Source organism: Megalobrama amblycephala, linkage group LG10 (assembly GCF_018812025.1).
Source record: "Megalobrama amblycephala isolate DHTTF-2021 linkage group LG10, ASM1881202v1, whole genome shotgun sequence".
Taxonomy (NCBI): Eukaryota; Metazoa; Chordata; class Actinopteri; order Cypriniformes; family Xenocyprididae; genus Megalobrama; species Megalobrama amblycephala.
The window spans coordinates 31615803-31631220 of NC_063053.1; the positions used below are offsets into that span (position 1 = coordinate 31615803).

The following is a 15418-nucleotide window of genomic DNA, read 5'->3' on the forward strand; positions in this document are numbered from 1 at the left end:
ATATTGAGTCGTTTCTTCACTGTTGAGTGTGTGTGAAAGTGTGTGAAAGTGTGTGAGCAGCTGCAGTATCAGTTCAGTCACTGTGACTCTGACTGACGGAGGTTTTTGTACGACTCTTTATCACTGTGTGAACACATCTTTACTGTTGATTTCATGTACACTCTGACAGTAATAATGTCCAGCATCTTCAGTCTGGACTCCACTGATGGTCAGAGAGAAATCAGTCCCTCCAGATCTTCCATTCCCACTGAATCGGCTTAAACTCTCATCATAGAGATCATTTACAGCATAAATAATGAGTTTAGGAGCTTCTCCATGTTTCTGCTGATACCAAGCTAAACCCCAGCCATCTATCCCAGGATCAGTTTTACACTCTATTTTGGCGTTTTGTCCTTCAGAAACAGTCACAGCTTCAGGCTGAGTCACAGTGATTCCTCTGGATGCTGTCGACAACAACATTAATGTGTTTAATCAGATGAAATGAACATTAAAGACTCAAAAATGACGAGCTTTCACGTCTGTTACCTGGAATAAAAGCTGCCAGAATTCAGATGAAGCTGCTGAAGAGATTCATGGTGTTTGTTGGGTTTGTACCGTGGTAAACAGCAGTGTGTTATAAAGTGTTTGAGTCTGAACGCTATAAACACTCGGAGCGCTGAAGCATGAGCCGATGCAAAGTGACTCTCTGAGCAAAACCCTGCTGGAGTAAAACACACGTGAAAATGAGCACATGCAGATGAAACTGATCAGTTTTGAGGCTTTAAATGTGTTTTATTCTCATGATCCAACAGACGAGTGTTTTCACTTCTGAACAAGTTTATAAATCATTTCTTTTTCATTCAGTCTCTGGTTCAGACTACAGGTTTCTGATGAATCAAATGACAGAGTTGAATCTCTAAAAGAAACAAGTATTTCACTGTGAACTCCATGAGAGGTCAAAGGTCATTCCAGAGGTCAAAGGTCATCAAAACTTATTAAAATGCTTTGAGAAACACATGATCATTTATAAACTCACAGTTCAGATGTGTGATGATCAGTACAGAGTCTTTCTGATTATATTATTTATTCAGATTTAATAGTTTTCATGCATCAAGAGACATTTAGAGATGATGAGGCTGTTTCTGTGAAAGTCACTTCAGTCCAATAATCATTATTTAATGTTGAGAAGAGCTGCTGTTGAGTCTCATATCAGTGTGTGTGAGTGTCGTTCGTCTCTTTCTCTGCTGGAGTTTGTGTTCATTTGAGTGTGACGGAGGTTTTTGTACGACGCTTTCACTAGAATGAAGCACTGTGGTGCACTTTCGGTGAGGAACTGAACTGGTGATCAGAAGTAAGTCTTTCTTAAATTATCTAAAAAATGTATGATATTTTAATTAAATAGTTTTATTTTATTTTTCAATTATTTGAGCAAACATTTGTTAACAAGATTATTCATTTATTAGAATTTTTTTTTATTTATTTTATTAATTTTTTTTATTGCAATTGTCATTAATAATTATTGTCTATAATTAATGGTAAATTTAACAATTAAGGGTTTTTAAAGTCATGACACCCAAGTTTAATAATATAGACAAAATAAATATACTTGTGTAAGCGTCATCATCAGACAAAGAGAAATTTAGTTCATGAGCATTTTAAAAATAAATCATTTAAATTATTACGTTTAATGATGATTATGATTGTGTCTTAAAAAATGTATAATTTAAACTGCTGAAAATGATGATTGATTGTGAGTATCAAAATATGAAGAATATTTTAAAAAATATATAATTAATACTGAAATTATTATATAAATTTGTTTTCTAAATCATGAATAAATCAATGTATTAGTCAATTTTCATGTGGACAATTTTTTTTTTTTAAATAGATTGAGATTAAAATGTTCTGTAAATTCTGAAAAAATCAAATGAGTATATTTTTTCATTCATTTCATTATTTATTAAAAATGTTATGACGAATTTACATGAATTTACATGAATAATTTAACATCTTATTGCTAACATTTCGTTAATTTCATGTATTCACTGCAGTACTTTAAAATCTATTTAAATATTTCTTGATATATACATAATTTTGTCTGTAATTCTTGGTAAATTTAGCAATTAAGGGTTTTTTAAATGCATGAAACAAAAGTTTTATAATATGGACAAAATATAATTTTGTTGGCTTCATCAGACAAAAAGAAACAGTTGAAGAGCATTTTGAAAATTTGTCATTTTAGCTATTTAAAATATCAAATTTGAAACTGATGTTTAAATAGCAGAATATTTTCAAAATAAAACTGAAATTCAAAATTAATACTGAAATGATCATTTAAATTTGTTTTCTTATAACGACATCACAATATAATCATCGATTTACTTAGACAATGTTTTTAAAATAATTCTGGGGATCATTTTAAAATTTAACTTATATTTAAAGTCAAATCATCATTTCTGCAGTTGTTCATGTTTGTGTGTGTTTGTGTGTGTTTGTGCAGCTGGTCCCGCAGTGAAGCCCTCCGTGTCTCTGCTGCCGCCCTCTTCTCTGCAGATCTCTGGAGACTCAGCCGCACTGCTCTGCCTGCTCAGCTCTTACTCTCCACAGGGGGCGACGGTGAGCTGGACGCTGGACGGGTCAGAGGTCACCGAGGGGGTTCAGACCAGCGCAGAGAACGAGCGGGACGGACGCTACAGCCGCAGCAGCGTCCTGAGCCTCAGCAAAGCACGCTGGGAAGGCGCGGATCGCTTCGTCTGCAGAGTAAGACATGACGGAGCTGATCAACGAGGCCTCGTTCCTCAAGAGCTCCCAGTGCTGATGTTTCTCCGCTCCAGACGAGCCGTATCCGAGCGTCCGGCAGGATTCGCAGCAGTCACGTGATTTACAGCTCAATACTGAAGCAGTCTTTCAATGTGCTGCCATTGCTGTTCATTCAATAAAGCTTCTGAACGCGTTACATTTGTGTCCGACTGCATCATTGATCAGTGTGTCGTTCATTCAAAGTCCTGCACTAAAGTTTCATCTGCTTTTGATTGATTGTAATAGTTGAGAACAGCTGCATTTAGCAGGAAATGTCAAATGAAGCTCTTGGGGTTTGAACATGGTCACTGGAGACGGAGCTGCTCTATTCTGAGAGGATCACAATCACTAAACCTGCCAATGCAAATGTGATTTTCACCTCAAACTCACAGTTTCACTCTTTGATTGGTTCAACGCTCTCAACTGGAACACTTTCACTTCTGCTCATGAGAAATGAGTTATGAGTAATACATTTAGAAACAGCTTTAGATGAAGGAGCTGCTTGAAAAACATCTGCATGTTACTGATACACCATGACTTTAGTGTAGTTTAATGTACAAAAACAAAACAACATATGAATCTACATATTAATTTACACACTCTGTTTTTCTCTGATTCTGAGCATATTGAGTCAAACCCGTCTGTCACAGGACAGATCACAGTCTAATAGAGCTGATTTCAGTCATAAGTCAGTTTTGAGCACATGTGTAGTTCCTGTGTTTGTCCTCTGTGTGTCAGTAGTGTGTGAAAGTGTGTGAAAGTGTGTGAGCAGCTGCAGTATCAGTTCAGTCACTGTGACTCTGACTGACGGAGGTTTTTGTACGACTCTTTATCACTGTGTGAACACATATTTACTGTTGATGTAATGTCTACTCTGACAGTAATAATGTCCAGCATCTTCAGTCTGGACTCCACTGATGGTCAAAGTGAAATCACTGTTAGATCCACTGCCACTGAATCTAGATGGAGTTCCTGACTGGAGGCGGTTTGTGTAATAAATCAGGAGTTTAGGAGCTTCTCCAAGTTTCTGTAAGTACCAGCTGAGAAGAGGTTTTCCATCTCCATAACAGCACTGTGGATCACTGCTAGTTTTACAGGTCACAGTGACTGATTGTCCAGTTTTGAGAGAGCAGCTCTGAGGGAGTTTGAGTCACTGTCACCTGACCAACAGATTCTGACAAGAGAGAAAGATTAGAAATCACAAACACTTTTACAACCATATATCTTCACAACACATAAAAATAACAAGTAAATAATGTATGTAATCTTTACTGACACAAACCTCGACATAATACTGCCAGCGTCCAGATCAATATGGTGCTGAAAGTCATTTTTGTTGGTTGTAGGTTCAGTTCTAGTGAAAAACAGTTGTTGATCATGTTTGATGTTTGACAGAGTTATAAACACATGCAGAGCACTGAAGCGTGTGTCGCTCATGTAAAACACTCTCTCTATGCAAACGCTTCAGCAGTGACAGGTTTAAGATGGTTTAATGTGGTTTCATTGAGATTTCACAAAACATTTCATGAGTTCATATGTTACAGTTTTTCTCGATTGCTTAAACACATTTCCAGAAACTATGCCTCATATTCTCAAAATAGTAAACACAAATCCATAACGTCTCACTCAATTCCCCAAACATCCTATTTTCAGGTCAAAATGAAGCTCTACACTCAAAACCATTCACTCTTGCTGAAAAACCAAACTTTGCCCTCGGACAACACACACACTACAACATAGTCTTACACACTGGTGAGATAAATTCAAAAACTGGTAAGTTATGTTGCTTGTGCCCACCCCACAAAAAAAAAACAAAAAAAAAAACACCTTTTCACATGATGAACAATGAACACAAAAGACACAACCAATGTATACATTGACACATTTTTATTCATTATTATTCAAATCATTATTATTAAAAAAAAAAAAAAAATATTCCACCTCAGCATCCCGTGTTTGGTCTGGGTCAGGCCAGAGAATCTCGTCCACATCACAGGCTATATTGGCCCTAGCCAGGCAGCAAGGGTAAAATCCTCGTGCATGCCTGATCCATCCCTGGCATGCATCTACTGTTATGTCATGGCAGGCTTCTTCCATGGCCTGGAGGAGGTGAACTCGGACATAAGGTTCTCGGTCATAGACTTTCCAACGCCATGCCGAAAAAAGCTCCTCTGTTGGGTTTGAGAAAGGGAGAGTATGCAGGCAGAAAGATGTTTGCAAACCTTGGGTTATTAGTAAACCAGTCACGAAGAAGAGCAGCACGATGGAAGCTGACGTTATCCCAAACAACAACGTAGTGAGGCTGCTCTGGCTGTGCTGGTTCCCTGAGGTCCAGCTGGAACATATGCTCTCTTAGACCATCAAGGAAAGCAAGGAGAAGCATAGTATTATAGGGTCCTAGAATGGCATGGCAGGAGAGTATCCCTCGTTGGCTTATGGCTGCGCACATAGTGACATTCCCTCCGCACTGACCAGGGACATTTACTATAGCCCGATGGCCAATTATGTTCCTCCCCCTTCTTCTTTTGGTCAGATTGAAACCAGCCTCATCCACAAAGATGATTTCATGGGGAACAGGCCGGCCTTCAATTTCAAAGATTCTCTGCAAAACACGAAACACAGTAAAGTAAATCACTTCCCTGAAGCACAGTTCAAGAGGGCACAAATGGCAGCATAAACTGCTATACTGTGATTGTACACAATACTTCATACAATATCAAAACTCATACCTGAACATATTCCACTCGTTGGTCTTTCACTCTGTCAGACTTTCATTCGAAAGGGACGCGGTACGCCTGTTTCATCCGAAACTGGTTCTTTCGGAGGATGCGATCAATTGTGGAGAGGCTGATGGAATTTATCCCTCGAAAATGATGATTATCCTCAATCGCTCTCCTTTGAATTTCTCGCAGGCGAAGTACATTATTAAATTATATAATTGTACATTAATGTACATTATATAAGTACATTACACCTCTCCCTCCTCCTCTCCCTGAACTATAAACTTTGATCTCAGTCCTTCTGTGAGGATTTGAGGATTTGTAAAACAGAAATATTCTGTGAAAAACAGTGACGTGATCTGTCCTCTACACTCTGAATCACAATAAGAAGAAAATCACCAATCGTCATCAGCTGCGCTCAAAGGATCTGTCCTTATGTTTTTGAAGTTTGGTTAAGGAAAACATAAATTAAAATGATTGTGACAGATGTGAAGCGGGAGGAGAATTCATACATACAGTTTTTTTTCTTTCAAAGACCTGTGGATCCTTCATTTGTCTGAATCTCCAGGTTCTCTGTTAATTATGATACAGGTCCGGATTGGCTAATCGGGAGCACCGGGAGAATTCCCAGTGTTGTCATGGCACTGGGTTGAAATATGGATGCTCTAGAAACTGTGGACGCGGCCAAATGTAGCTACTAAGCTGAGTAGCCTAACTTTTTCCTAAAAGCCATTCAGTGATGGATTTAGGCCTGGATGGCCCAGGGTGGCACGGGGCACCTGCGCAAGAAAAAACAAACAAACAATCAAACAAATGAATGCGCGATCGGGTTTTTACCGCTCATTTGCACGTAACGTCAGTGATATCATGTCACTCGGTGGGTAAATTAACCTGGTCGGGAGGGACTCGGAGTGTGCGCCCGGAGAAGACAACTCACTCAAAAGTATACGAGAAGAAAGGATGAGGTGACGTCTGTAGGGACAGCGGGACAAGTTCTAAATCAACGCTAAATTATGGTAAGGCAAAAGGTCTAAGCCACCGGAGGCCGATTTAAGTAACATAAATAAATAAAAAGGAAGAGGGGAAAACATGCAAAAGATAAAGGCATGTATGCAGCTTACTCATATCGTAATAATAGTAGGCAAATAATAAAATATGGCCCGGCCATCACTTATGTTATATTGCTTGCTATGCTATTACACATTGGCCAACAATATTCATTTTTCTGTCCAACTAGCTTACATAACCAGACAGTAAAATGTGATTTTGTAACATGTAACTTTTTTTTTAAACAAACGTAATAGCCTACTTTAATATTTTACTGTAAAGTTGTGCAATTTTGTAGGATTTATGGTATTTTGTGTTATTTATTTGCCTCAATTTGTAATAATTTAAGTATATACATTTATATAAATAGCAAAATTTTATGTTAAATCCACTTTAATAAAGATCTACATTTCTAAATTTCATTCATGGAGATAGACATGAAAAATGTGCCTGGGTTTAGTGGACGATTACTGCCATCTACTGGAAAGCAAACACTTAATTAAATTAAAATTAAAATAACATGAATTTTTAACTACAGCCACTAGATGGCTAGAGAATTAATCAGTGGTTCACATTATAAAATCATTATTATAACTATAAAAATAACTCTATATCAAATTTTAGCATTTTTAGCATTTAGCATCATTTGTACTATCATGGGTATTTGAAGATATTTTTGAAAAATACAATTATTTACAAGGTTGTAGAGAACAGTGCACTATTGCAGACTTATATACTGAGGTTCTAATTACATTATTTTAATATAGTCAGTCGTGAATTAAAGTGGGCCGGTCTAAGGCATGAAACTCCAGGGATGAAAATGAGTCCCAATCCGGCCCTGTTATGATAATTGAGCTGCATATGAGAGACAGAAGCATCACGACAAACTCTATATTGGCAGAGGTCAGAGGTCATCTGTGGCATTGCTGACGGGTCTGAAAACACAATTTTACACCATAAAAATTATTGGATCTTTTCACTCTTGAATATTATGAAAATGAAAGTGTTATTGATAATAAGAGGTAATTAGGACAAACTGAAATCACTCAGATCTCAATCATGTAACTGATCTATAAGAGCACAAAATCTCACAAATAAAACAATTTCAAAGTATAAGAGAAGGAAAAGACACAAATAATAATAATAATAATGAAACAATATAAGTGAGTCTGATAGAGACATTGATGGACTTTTTGTCTAGCTGTTTCTCTCGACTAATACTTTGTCTTCCGACCTCTATGATTATTAAGAGAAACAGCTTAATTTAGTTAGGGCTGCACAACGATTAATCGTTTGCAAAATAAAAGTCTGTGTTTACGTAATATATGTTTGTGTTCTGTGTATAATAATTATGTATATATAAATACACACACATACATGTATAAATTTAAGAAAAATTTTATATTTATATACAAAATATTTATATTTATATATAATATAAAATATATGTAAATATATATATTTATTTATACATGCATATATTTCTTAAATTTATACATGTATGTGTGTGTATTTATACATAATTATTATACACAGAACACAAACATATATTACATAACCCAGACTTTTATTTTGCAAACGATTAATTGCGATTAATCATTGTGCAGCCCTAGATGATTTTATTTCAGATGATTGTGTGATGATGTTGTTTCAGATCCTCCTTTGAGCAGCTGCAGTATCAGTTCAGTCACTGTGACTCTGACTGACGGAGGTTTTTGTACGACTCTTTATCACTGTGTGAATGTTTCATCACCCTCACAATCACCATCAGAATCTGTTCTGCAGTGGAAACTCTGACAGTAATAATGTCCAGCATCTTCAGTCTGGACTCCACTGATGGTCAGAGTGAAATCACTGTTAGATCCACTGCCACTGAATCTAGATGGAGTTCCTGACTGGAGGGTGTTTGCTCCATAAATCAGGAGTTTAGGAGCTTCTCCAGGTTTCTGTAAGTACCAGCTGAATAAGTATATCCCAGAATAACTGGTCACATCTGTGCTGGTTTTACAGTTGATCTCCACAGTTTGTCCTGGTTGAGCTGCTGTCATTGAGGGACTCTGAGTGACGGTGATCTGTCCTCTACACTCTGAAACACACAACAAGAAGAAAATCAACTCAAAACTTTGACAATATACTTGAAGAAATGAATTGATATCAAACTTGTGCTCCACAAACCTTGAGCAAACGCTGTGAGAGTCCAGATGAAGATGATGATGAAGGTCATGTTGATGAAGATTGTTGTGTCAGTGATGAAGTGTTAAACTCACAGCACTATAAACACTCTCAGAGCACTGAAGCATCTGATCAATATGCAAATAATGTCCATGATGGAGGATCTGCTTCTGTCATGAGACTCGACTCGAGATTTAAGTACATCAAGACTTCTGCAATGAATTTAAGAGTGATGGAGGGTTGCCAGAAATATATTCTCAACATGCTCAACTGAACTTCTGTTTACAGCTTCATTTGTTAAAGTTTTGTGATCATGTTCTGCTTTGCATTTGTCAGATAAAATAATTTTGGTGATTATTATGTTCAGATGAGTGCTGACACATGTATAACTTACAATGCTTCACTTTTGTGAAGGTTTTTCTGACAATGTCAACTACAGAATTATTGCCACGTTTCATAAAACTGTTAAATATTATTACATCCAATATGACATGATAAATGTATAAAATGAACAGCACATATGGGGAAACCATATACTTTGCAAGAATTCTCAAATTCTGAATGGGCCACAACTCACACACACACACTTCATAATTCTGATATCTTTGTCTCTCTCATGATAATGAATTGTGTGTGTGTCCAGGTGCTGTGTAAGGAGTCTGTCTGGGCGTCGCGCTGTTATTGGGAGGTGCTGTACTCTGGCTGGGTGGTTATAGGGGCGACATACGAGGGTGCGGGGAGGAGGGCAGGAGACGAGGAGTCCTGGGGTCTGGGTTGGGCCGGATCCTGCTATGAAGCCTGGCATAAAGGAGTCAACAGCAGGGTGGAGGACGCTCATCAGTGCTGCACTATAGGAGTCTATGTGGATCAGCCCGCCGGCCTGCTCTGCTTCTACGCCGTGGAGACAGAGCAAGATTCACAGAAGAAACAAGTGAAACTTCTTCACAGGTTTAAGAATCCCATAAAGGAGAAAATTCTGCCAGGATTCTGGGTGGGAAGACAGTCCTCTTGTTTAATACTCAACAAAGAGGAATGAGGAGAACAGGTGACAAAATCACACAACTGGACAGAGGTCAGGGAGAGAAACTGTGGATTAAAAATGTATATAATAAATACAATTTGCTGTATGTAACATGGTTTTACAGTTCAGAGTCAGACTGCTCTTTGGTTGCTTCAATTATATATGATATTGAACTTTAAGTTTTGTTTTAGAAACAAACATTACATCATCTAATAATAAACCTGGCATTGTACAGTATATTACAATTGTTGGTTCTCTGATGAATTGCTTTTGTTCCTCTTTTGTAAGTCAAGAACATCTTTATATTGCTGGTGATACACAATGACTTTATGTGTAGTTTAATTTTTTGTTGATTTTGTATCATTTTATATACTGGTTTCTCCGAAGATAGTTGAATGAAACCCGTCTGTCACAGGACAGATCACAGTCTAATAGAGCTGATTTCAGTCATAAGTCAGTTTTGAGCACATGTGTAGTTCCTGTGTTTGTCCTCTGTGTGTCAGTAGTGTGTGAAAGTGTGTGAAAGTGTGTGAGCAGCTGCAGTATCAGTTCAGTCACTGTGACTCTGACTGACGGAGGTTTTTGTACGACTCTTTATCACTGTGTGAACACATGTTTACTGCTGATGACATGGAAACTCTGACAGTAATAATGTCCAGCATCTTCAGTCTGGACTCCACTGATGGTCAGAGTGAAATCACTGTTAGATCCACTGCCACTGAATCTAGATGGAGTTCCTGACTCAAGTTTTTTTACATATATAATCAGGAGTTTAGGAGCTTCTCCAGGTTTCTGTAAGTACCAGAACAAACCTTCATCTCCATCACTCCATCTGTACACATTACTGCTGGTTTTACAGTGTATTATAAGTGTTTGTCCTGGTTGAGCTGCTGTCATTGAGGGACTCTGAGTGACGGTGATCTGTCCTCTACACTCTGAAACCCACAACAAGAAGAAAATCAACTCAAAACTTTGACAATATACTTGAAGAAATGAATTGATATCAAACTTGTGCTCCACAAACCTTGAGCAAACGCTGTGAGAGTCCAGATGAAGATGATGATGAAGGTCATGTTGATGAAGATTGTTGTGTGTGTCAGTGATGAAGTGTTAAACTCACAGCACTATAAACACTCTCAGAGCACTGAAGCATCTGATCAATATGCAAATGAACTCATTCTGTATTTAAATGAGGCTCTAAATGAAGGTTCAGGAGGAGCTCGTTCATCTCATCCTGTCAATCACAACATTAAATATGTATCATGTAATCATCAATAAGTGTGAAATTTAAAAATGTAGCATAAAACTTAGAACAATTCAAACCACATGTGAAAAAACATTGTGTGAAAATGAAATGTAGATGAAACTTATCATCATCTAAGCAAAATCACATGAGCAAAAAGTGCTTTAGTGATCATCAGCTCGACTGTAATTCGGCTGCAGGTACGAGACCGCAGGTGATCACAGCTGTACTGATGACAGAAACCCTTCAACAGTTTTATTCCTGTTATCTTGCACTACATCACTGTGCCACTAGAGGGCGGTGTGAACAGACAGACACACCACTGATGAACAGGAACAGACGAGGTGAATACAGTATTTCACAAATGCTAAAACACATTTCTTGAAACCATCACTCATTTTCTCAAAACATTAAACACAAATCCAATCTTCAAACTAATTTCACAAAACCTCTGACTCTTATGGCAAAATCAAACAAAGCTTTCAGATCATACACACATTAAACAATATATAAACACTACAGATCATTCATTAGACACTACATTAAAAAATGGAAAACACAACATCCAGAACATGAGGTTACAGAAAAAGTATATTGTAACACAGTAAACACATTTTGCCATTACATAAAATGTATAGAAATCACAAGTAATTTGAATTTAAAGTATACTGTATGTACTGCAAGTACAGTATTATATTCAATATTATATAGTATTGAATGTCTGTATATACAGTACTTACATACTGCAAACATACAGCAGTCTAAAATGCAAATGACAAAAAGGTCAAAGAAAACTCTATGAAAAGGATGATACAGTACACACACACACACACACACACACACACACAAAGTTCAGAGTCAGTGAGAGATTCATTCTGCTTCAGCATCACGTCTTCATGTTGGGTCCGGCCTAAATCAAGTCAAGTCACCTTTATTTCAATTGCAATTTATACTACACAGATACTAGTCTAGTCTAGTCTAGTATAGTCTAGTCTAGTCTAGTCTAGTATAGTATAGTATAGTATAGTATAGTATAGTATAGTATAGTCAAAGCAGCTTTACAGTGATAACAGGTACATGATAATCAATGCAAAGAGGGTTCATTTTGGCTGTACGGCTCTAAAAGAAAATAGTGTCATTGTTCAGCTGAAGTCAGTTCAGTGTTGATTCACTTACATAAGACCATCAATTATTATGTAAATTACTGTAATTATTTTCCTCTATAAAGCAGTTCTGCAGAAAACAGTGATGTCATCATCTAGGCTAGCTTAGTTCAGTTCTCATCCTATAATGTCAGTACTGTCAGATCAATAATATTGGTGAATATTACAGTTTTTTACGATTGCTTAAGCACAATTTTGAAAAACAAGGCCCGGTTTGCCAAAACACTATACACAATTAACACAACCCTACACCAAAGTAGCACAACACTTCAGATCATTTGCAAAATGAAACACTTCATTCAAAACTTTACATTAATTTAACAAAACCCAACTTTGACACCGTATGAAACACACATGGTTCATACATTCTGATTCTGTTTGATTCATTTACACACTGCTGTGCTCAATCTTAAACACTTGTAACTTTTATACTTTTCTAATTATATAGTCTGGGTTTGATTTTTCAGAGATATTGTTAGAGTAAAGTACATGAATATATATATATATATATATATATATATATATATATATATAAAAACACAAGATCAATATTTTTTTCTCACCACATTGTAAAACCATTCAATACATCAATGCCTTTCCAAAGGTTATATTTTGCACTGAAAATTAGAACATATTCTAAATATAATATATTACATGAACAAAAATATTTGTGGAGACAAAACACCAAAGCATCATCTCTTGGCCTAGCTGGATCTGGCCATAGCGCTTCATCCACATCTCAGGCGATGTCCTTTCACGCAAGACAGCGAGGGAAGAATCTTCTTGAAAGGTGAATCCATCCTTGCACAGACCCTGCATCAGTTCGGTCAGGCCTTCTCCATGGCTTGAATGAGGCACATCCTGACACAGGGCTGGAGATTGTACCTTCCATGCCAAAAAAAACAAACAAACAAACAAAAAACTCCTCAATGGGTTTAAGGAAGGGACCGTATGGTGGGATGTATTGGAGTGAAAATTGTGGATGCTAGAAACCAGTTTTTTGACCAGGGGCAGATAGGTGGGAATTTACATTGTCCCATATGACAATGTATCTCATCTGCTCTGCATCCATTTGGTCTTCTGCTGTGACGATTTTTTGCAGTCTGTCTAAAATGTGATTATGTGGGCCGTGTTGTAAGACCCTAAGTTGGCATGCAGGTGGAGGACCACATTCTGTGTGATTGCAACATACATTGGGATGTTACCACCGCGTTGGCCCGGGACATTCAAAATGATTCAAAATTATGTTTCTCCCTCTTACTGCAACATTGCCTTTCATTTTGTTGAAGACTCATAAACTCACATTTTGCCTTTTTATAGTACTATAGCACCTGATTGTTGAGTTTACAGTTAAGCACCCAAGTGTCTTCACACCTGACGGCTGTGTTTGATCAATTGGTTTATAGGGGTGGTATTTTGGAAAGCAGTGTCTTGAAATTGCAAAGAAGTGACATTATGTTAGATTTCTGTGTCTAATGTAGAGAAGAGTGTTTAGTGTTGTGCAAAACAATGTGTGTAGTGTTTTGCAAAAAGTGTGAGGCTGAGAATGTGCTTATAGTTGTGCAGATCTAGCTTTGTGTTTTGCTCCTTGAGTGTAAGGTTTTGCTAATTGTGGGAAAAGTTTAATTTTAGTGTGTAAGCAATCGTAAAAAACTGTATTGAATATTGTTGAGGACATTTTCCACATCACAGGCAACGTCGTCTCTTGCCAGGCAAAGGGAAAAACCTGTGCCGGATCCAGCCTTGACAGCCTTGTCTCCACACCCCTTGCTCTTTCTCCTCATCATCCTCTTACACATACTCTTTCAGATTGTTTCCATCTATTGTTGGTATCATCATTCAGCACCTGTGTCACCTGTGCACTCTGAACTGACCTATATTTTATACAGTTGATTTGATCACTTCATTAGAAATGAGTGTGAATAATTTTGAGTCATTGTGTTTAAAGGATGACAGCTGTGTTGTAGTTGTGTTTAACTTTTGCCACATGTATTTACCATTTTGAAACACAGTGCAAAATGTGTTTTAGTGAGTAAGAATGTGTTTAGAGTTTTGCAAAAAGAGTGGATGAGATTTGCAAACAGTGTCTTAACTACCTGAACTTGTTTAAGGTTTTGCCTACAAAGTGACTGATTCGACAAATGGGTTTAGGCCACTGAGCATTGAGTTCAGAGAATGGGGTTTAGTGTTTTAGCAATTGTGAAATACTATAATAATTGATGGTCTTTACAATGTAAGTGAATCAACACTGAACTGACTTCAGCTGAACAATGACACTATTTTCTTTTAGAGCCGTACAGCCAAAATGAACCCTCTTTGCATTACTGATCATCATGTACCTGTTATCACTGTAAAGCTGCTTTGACTATACTATACTATACTATACTAGACTAGACTAGACTAGACTATACTATACTAGACTAGACTAGACTAGACTATACTAGACTAGACTAGACTAGACTATACTATACTATACTATACTATACTAGACTATACTATACTATACTAGACTAGACTAGACTATACTATACTATACTAGACTAGACTAGACTATACTAGACTATACTATACTATACTAGACTATACTATACTATACTATACTATACTATACTAGACTATACTATACTAGACTATACTAGACTAGACTAGACTAGACTAGACTATACTAGACTATACTATACTATACTATACTAGACTATACTATACTATACTATACTAGACTATACTATACTAGACTAGACTAGACTAGACTAGACTATACTATACTATACTATACTAGACTAGACTAGACTAGACTAGACTAGACTATACTATACTATACTATACTATACTATACTATACTATACTAGACTAGACTAGACTATACTATACTATACTATACTATACTAGACTATACTATACTATACTATACTAGACTATACTATACTATACTATACTATACTATACTAGACTATACTATACTATACTATACTATACTAGACTATACTATACTAGACTAGACTAGACTAGACTAGACTAGACTAGACTATACTATACTATACTAGACTAGACTAGACTAGTATCTGTGTAGTATAAATTGCAATTGAAATAAAGGTGACTTGACATGATTTAGGCCGGACCCAACATGAAGACGTGATGCTGAAGCAGAATGAATCTCTCACTGACTCTGAACTTTGTGTGTGTGTGTGTGTGTGTGTGTGTGTGTACTGTATCATGCTTTTCATTTAGAGTTTTCTTTGACCTTTTTGTCATTTGCATTTAGACTGCTGTATGT

The 15418-nt window shown here is 36.9% G+C and overlaps 1 gene segment (V, D, J or C); it reads right to left on the reverse strand.

Annotated features, from left to right (window-relative positions):
• Positions 1-8144: 8144 nt before the first annotated feature.
• LOC125277417 lies at positions 8145-10794 on the reverse strand. The segment is given in 2 exon segments: positions 8145-8631; positions 10763-10794. A coding segment is annotated over 1 exon segment (318 nt).
• Positions 10795-15418: the final 4624 nt, after the last annotated feature.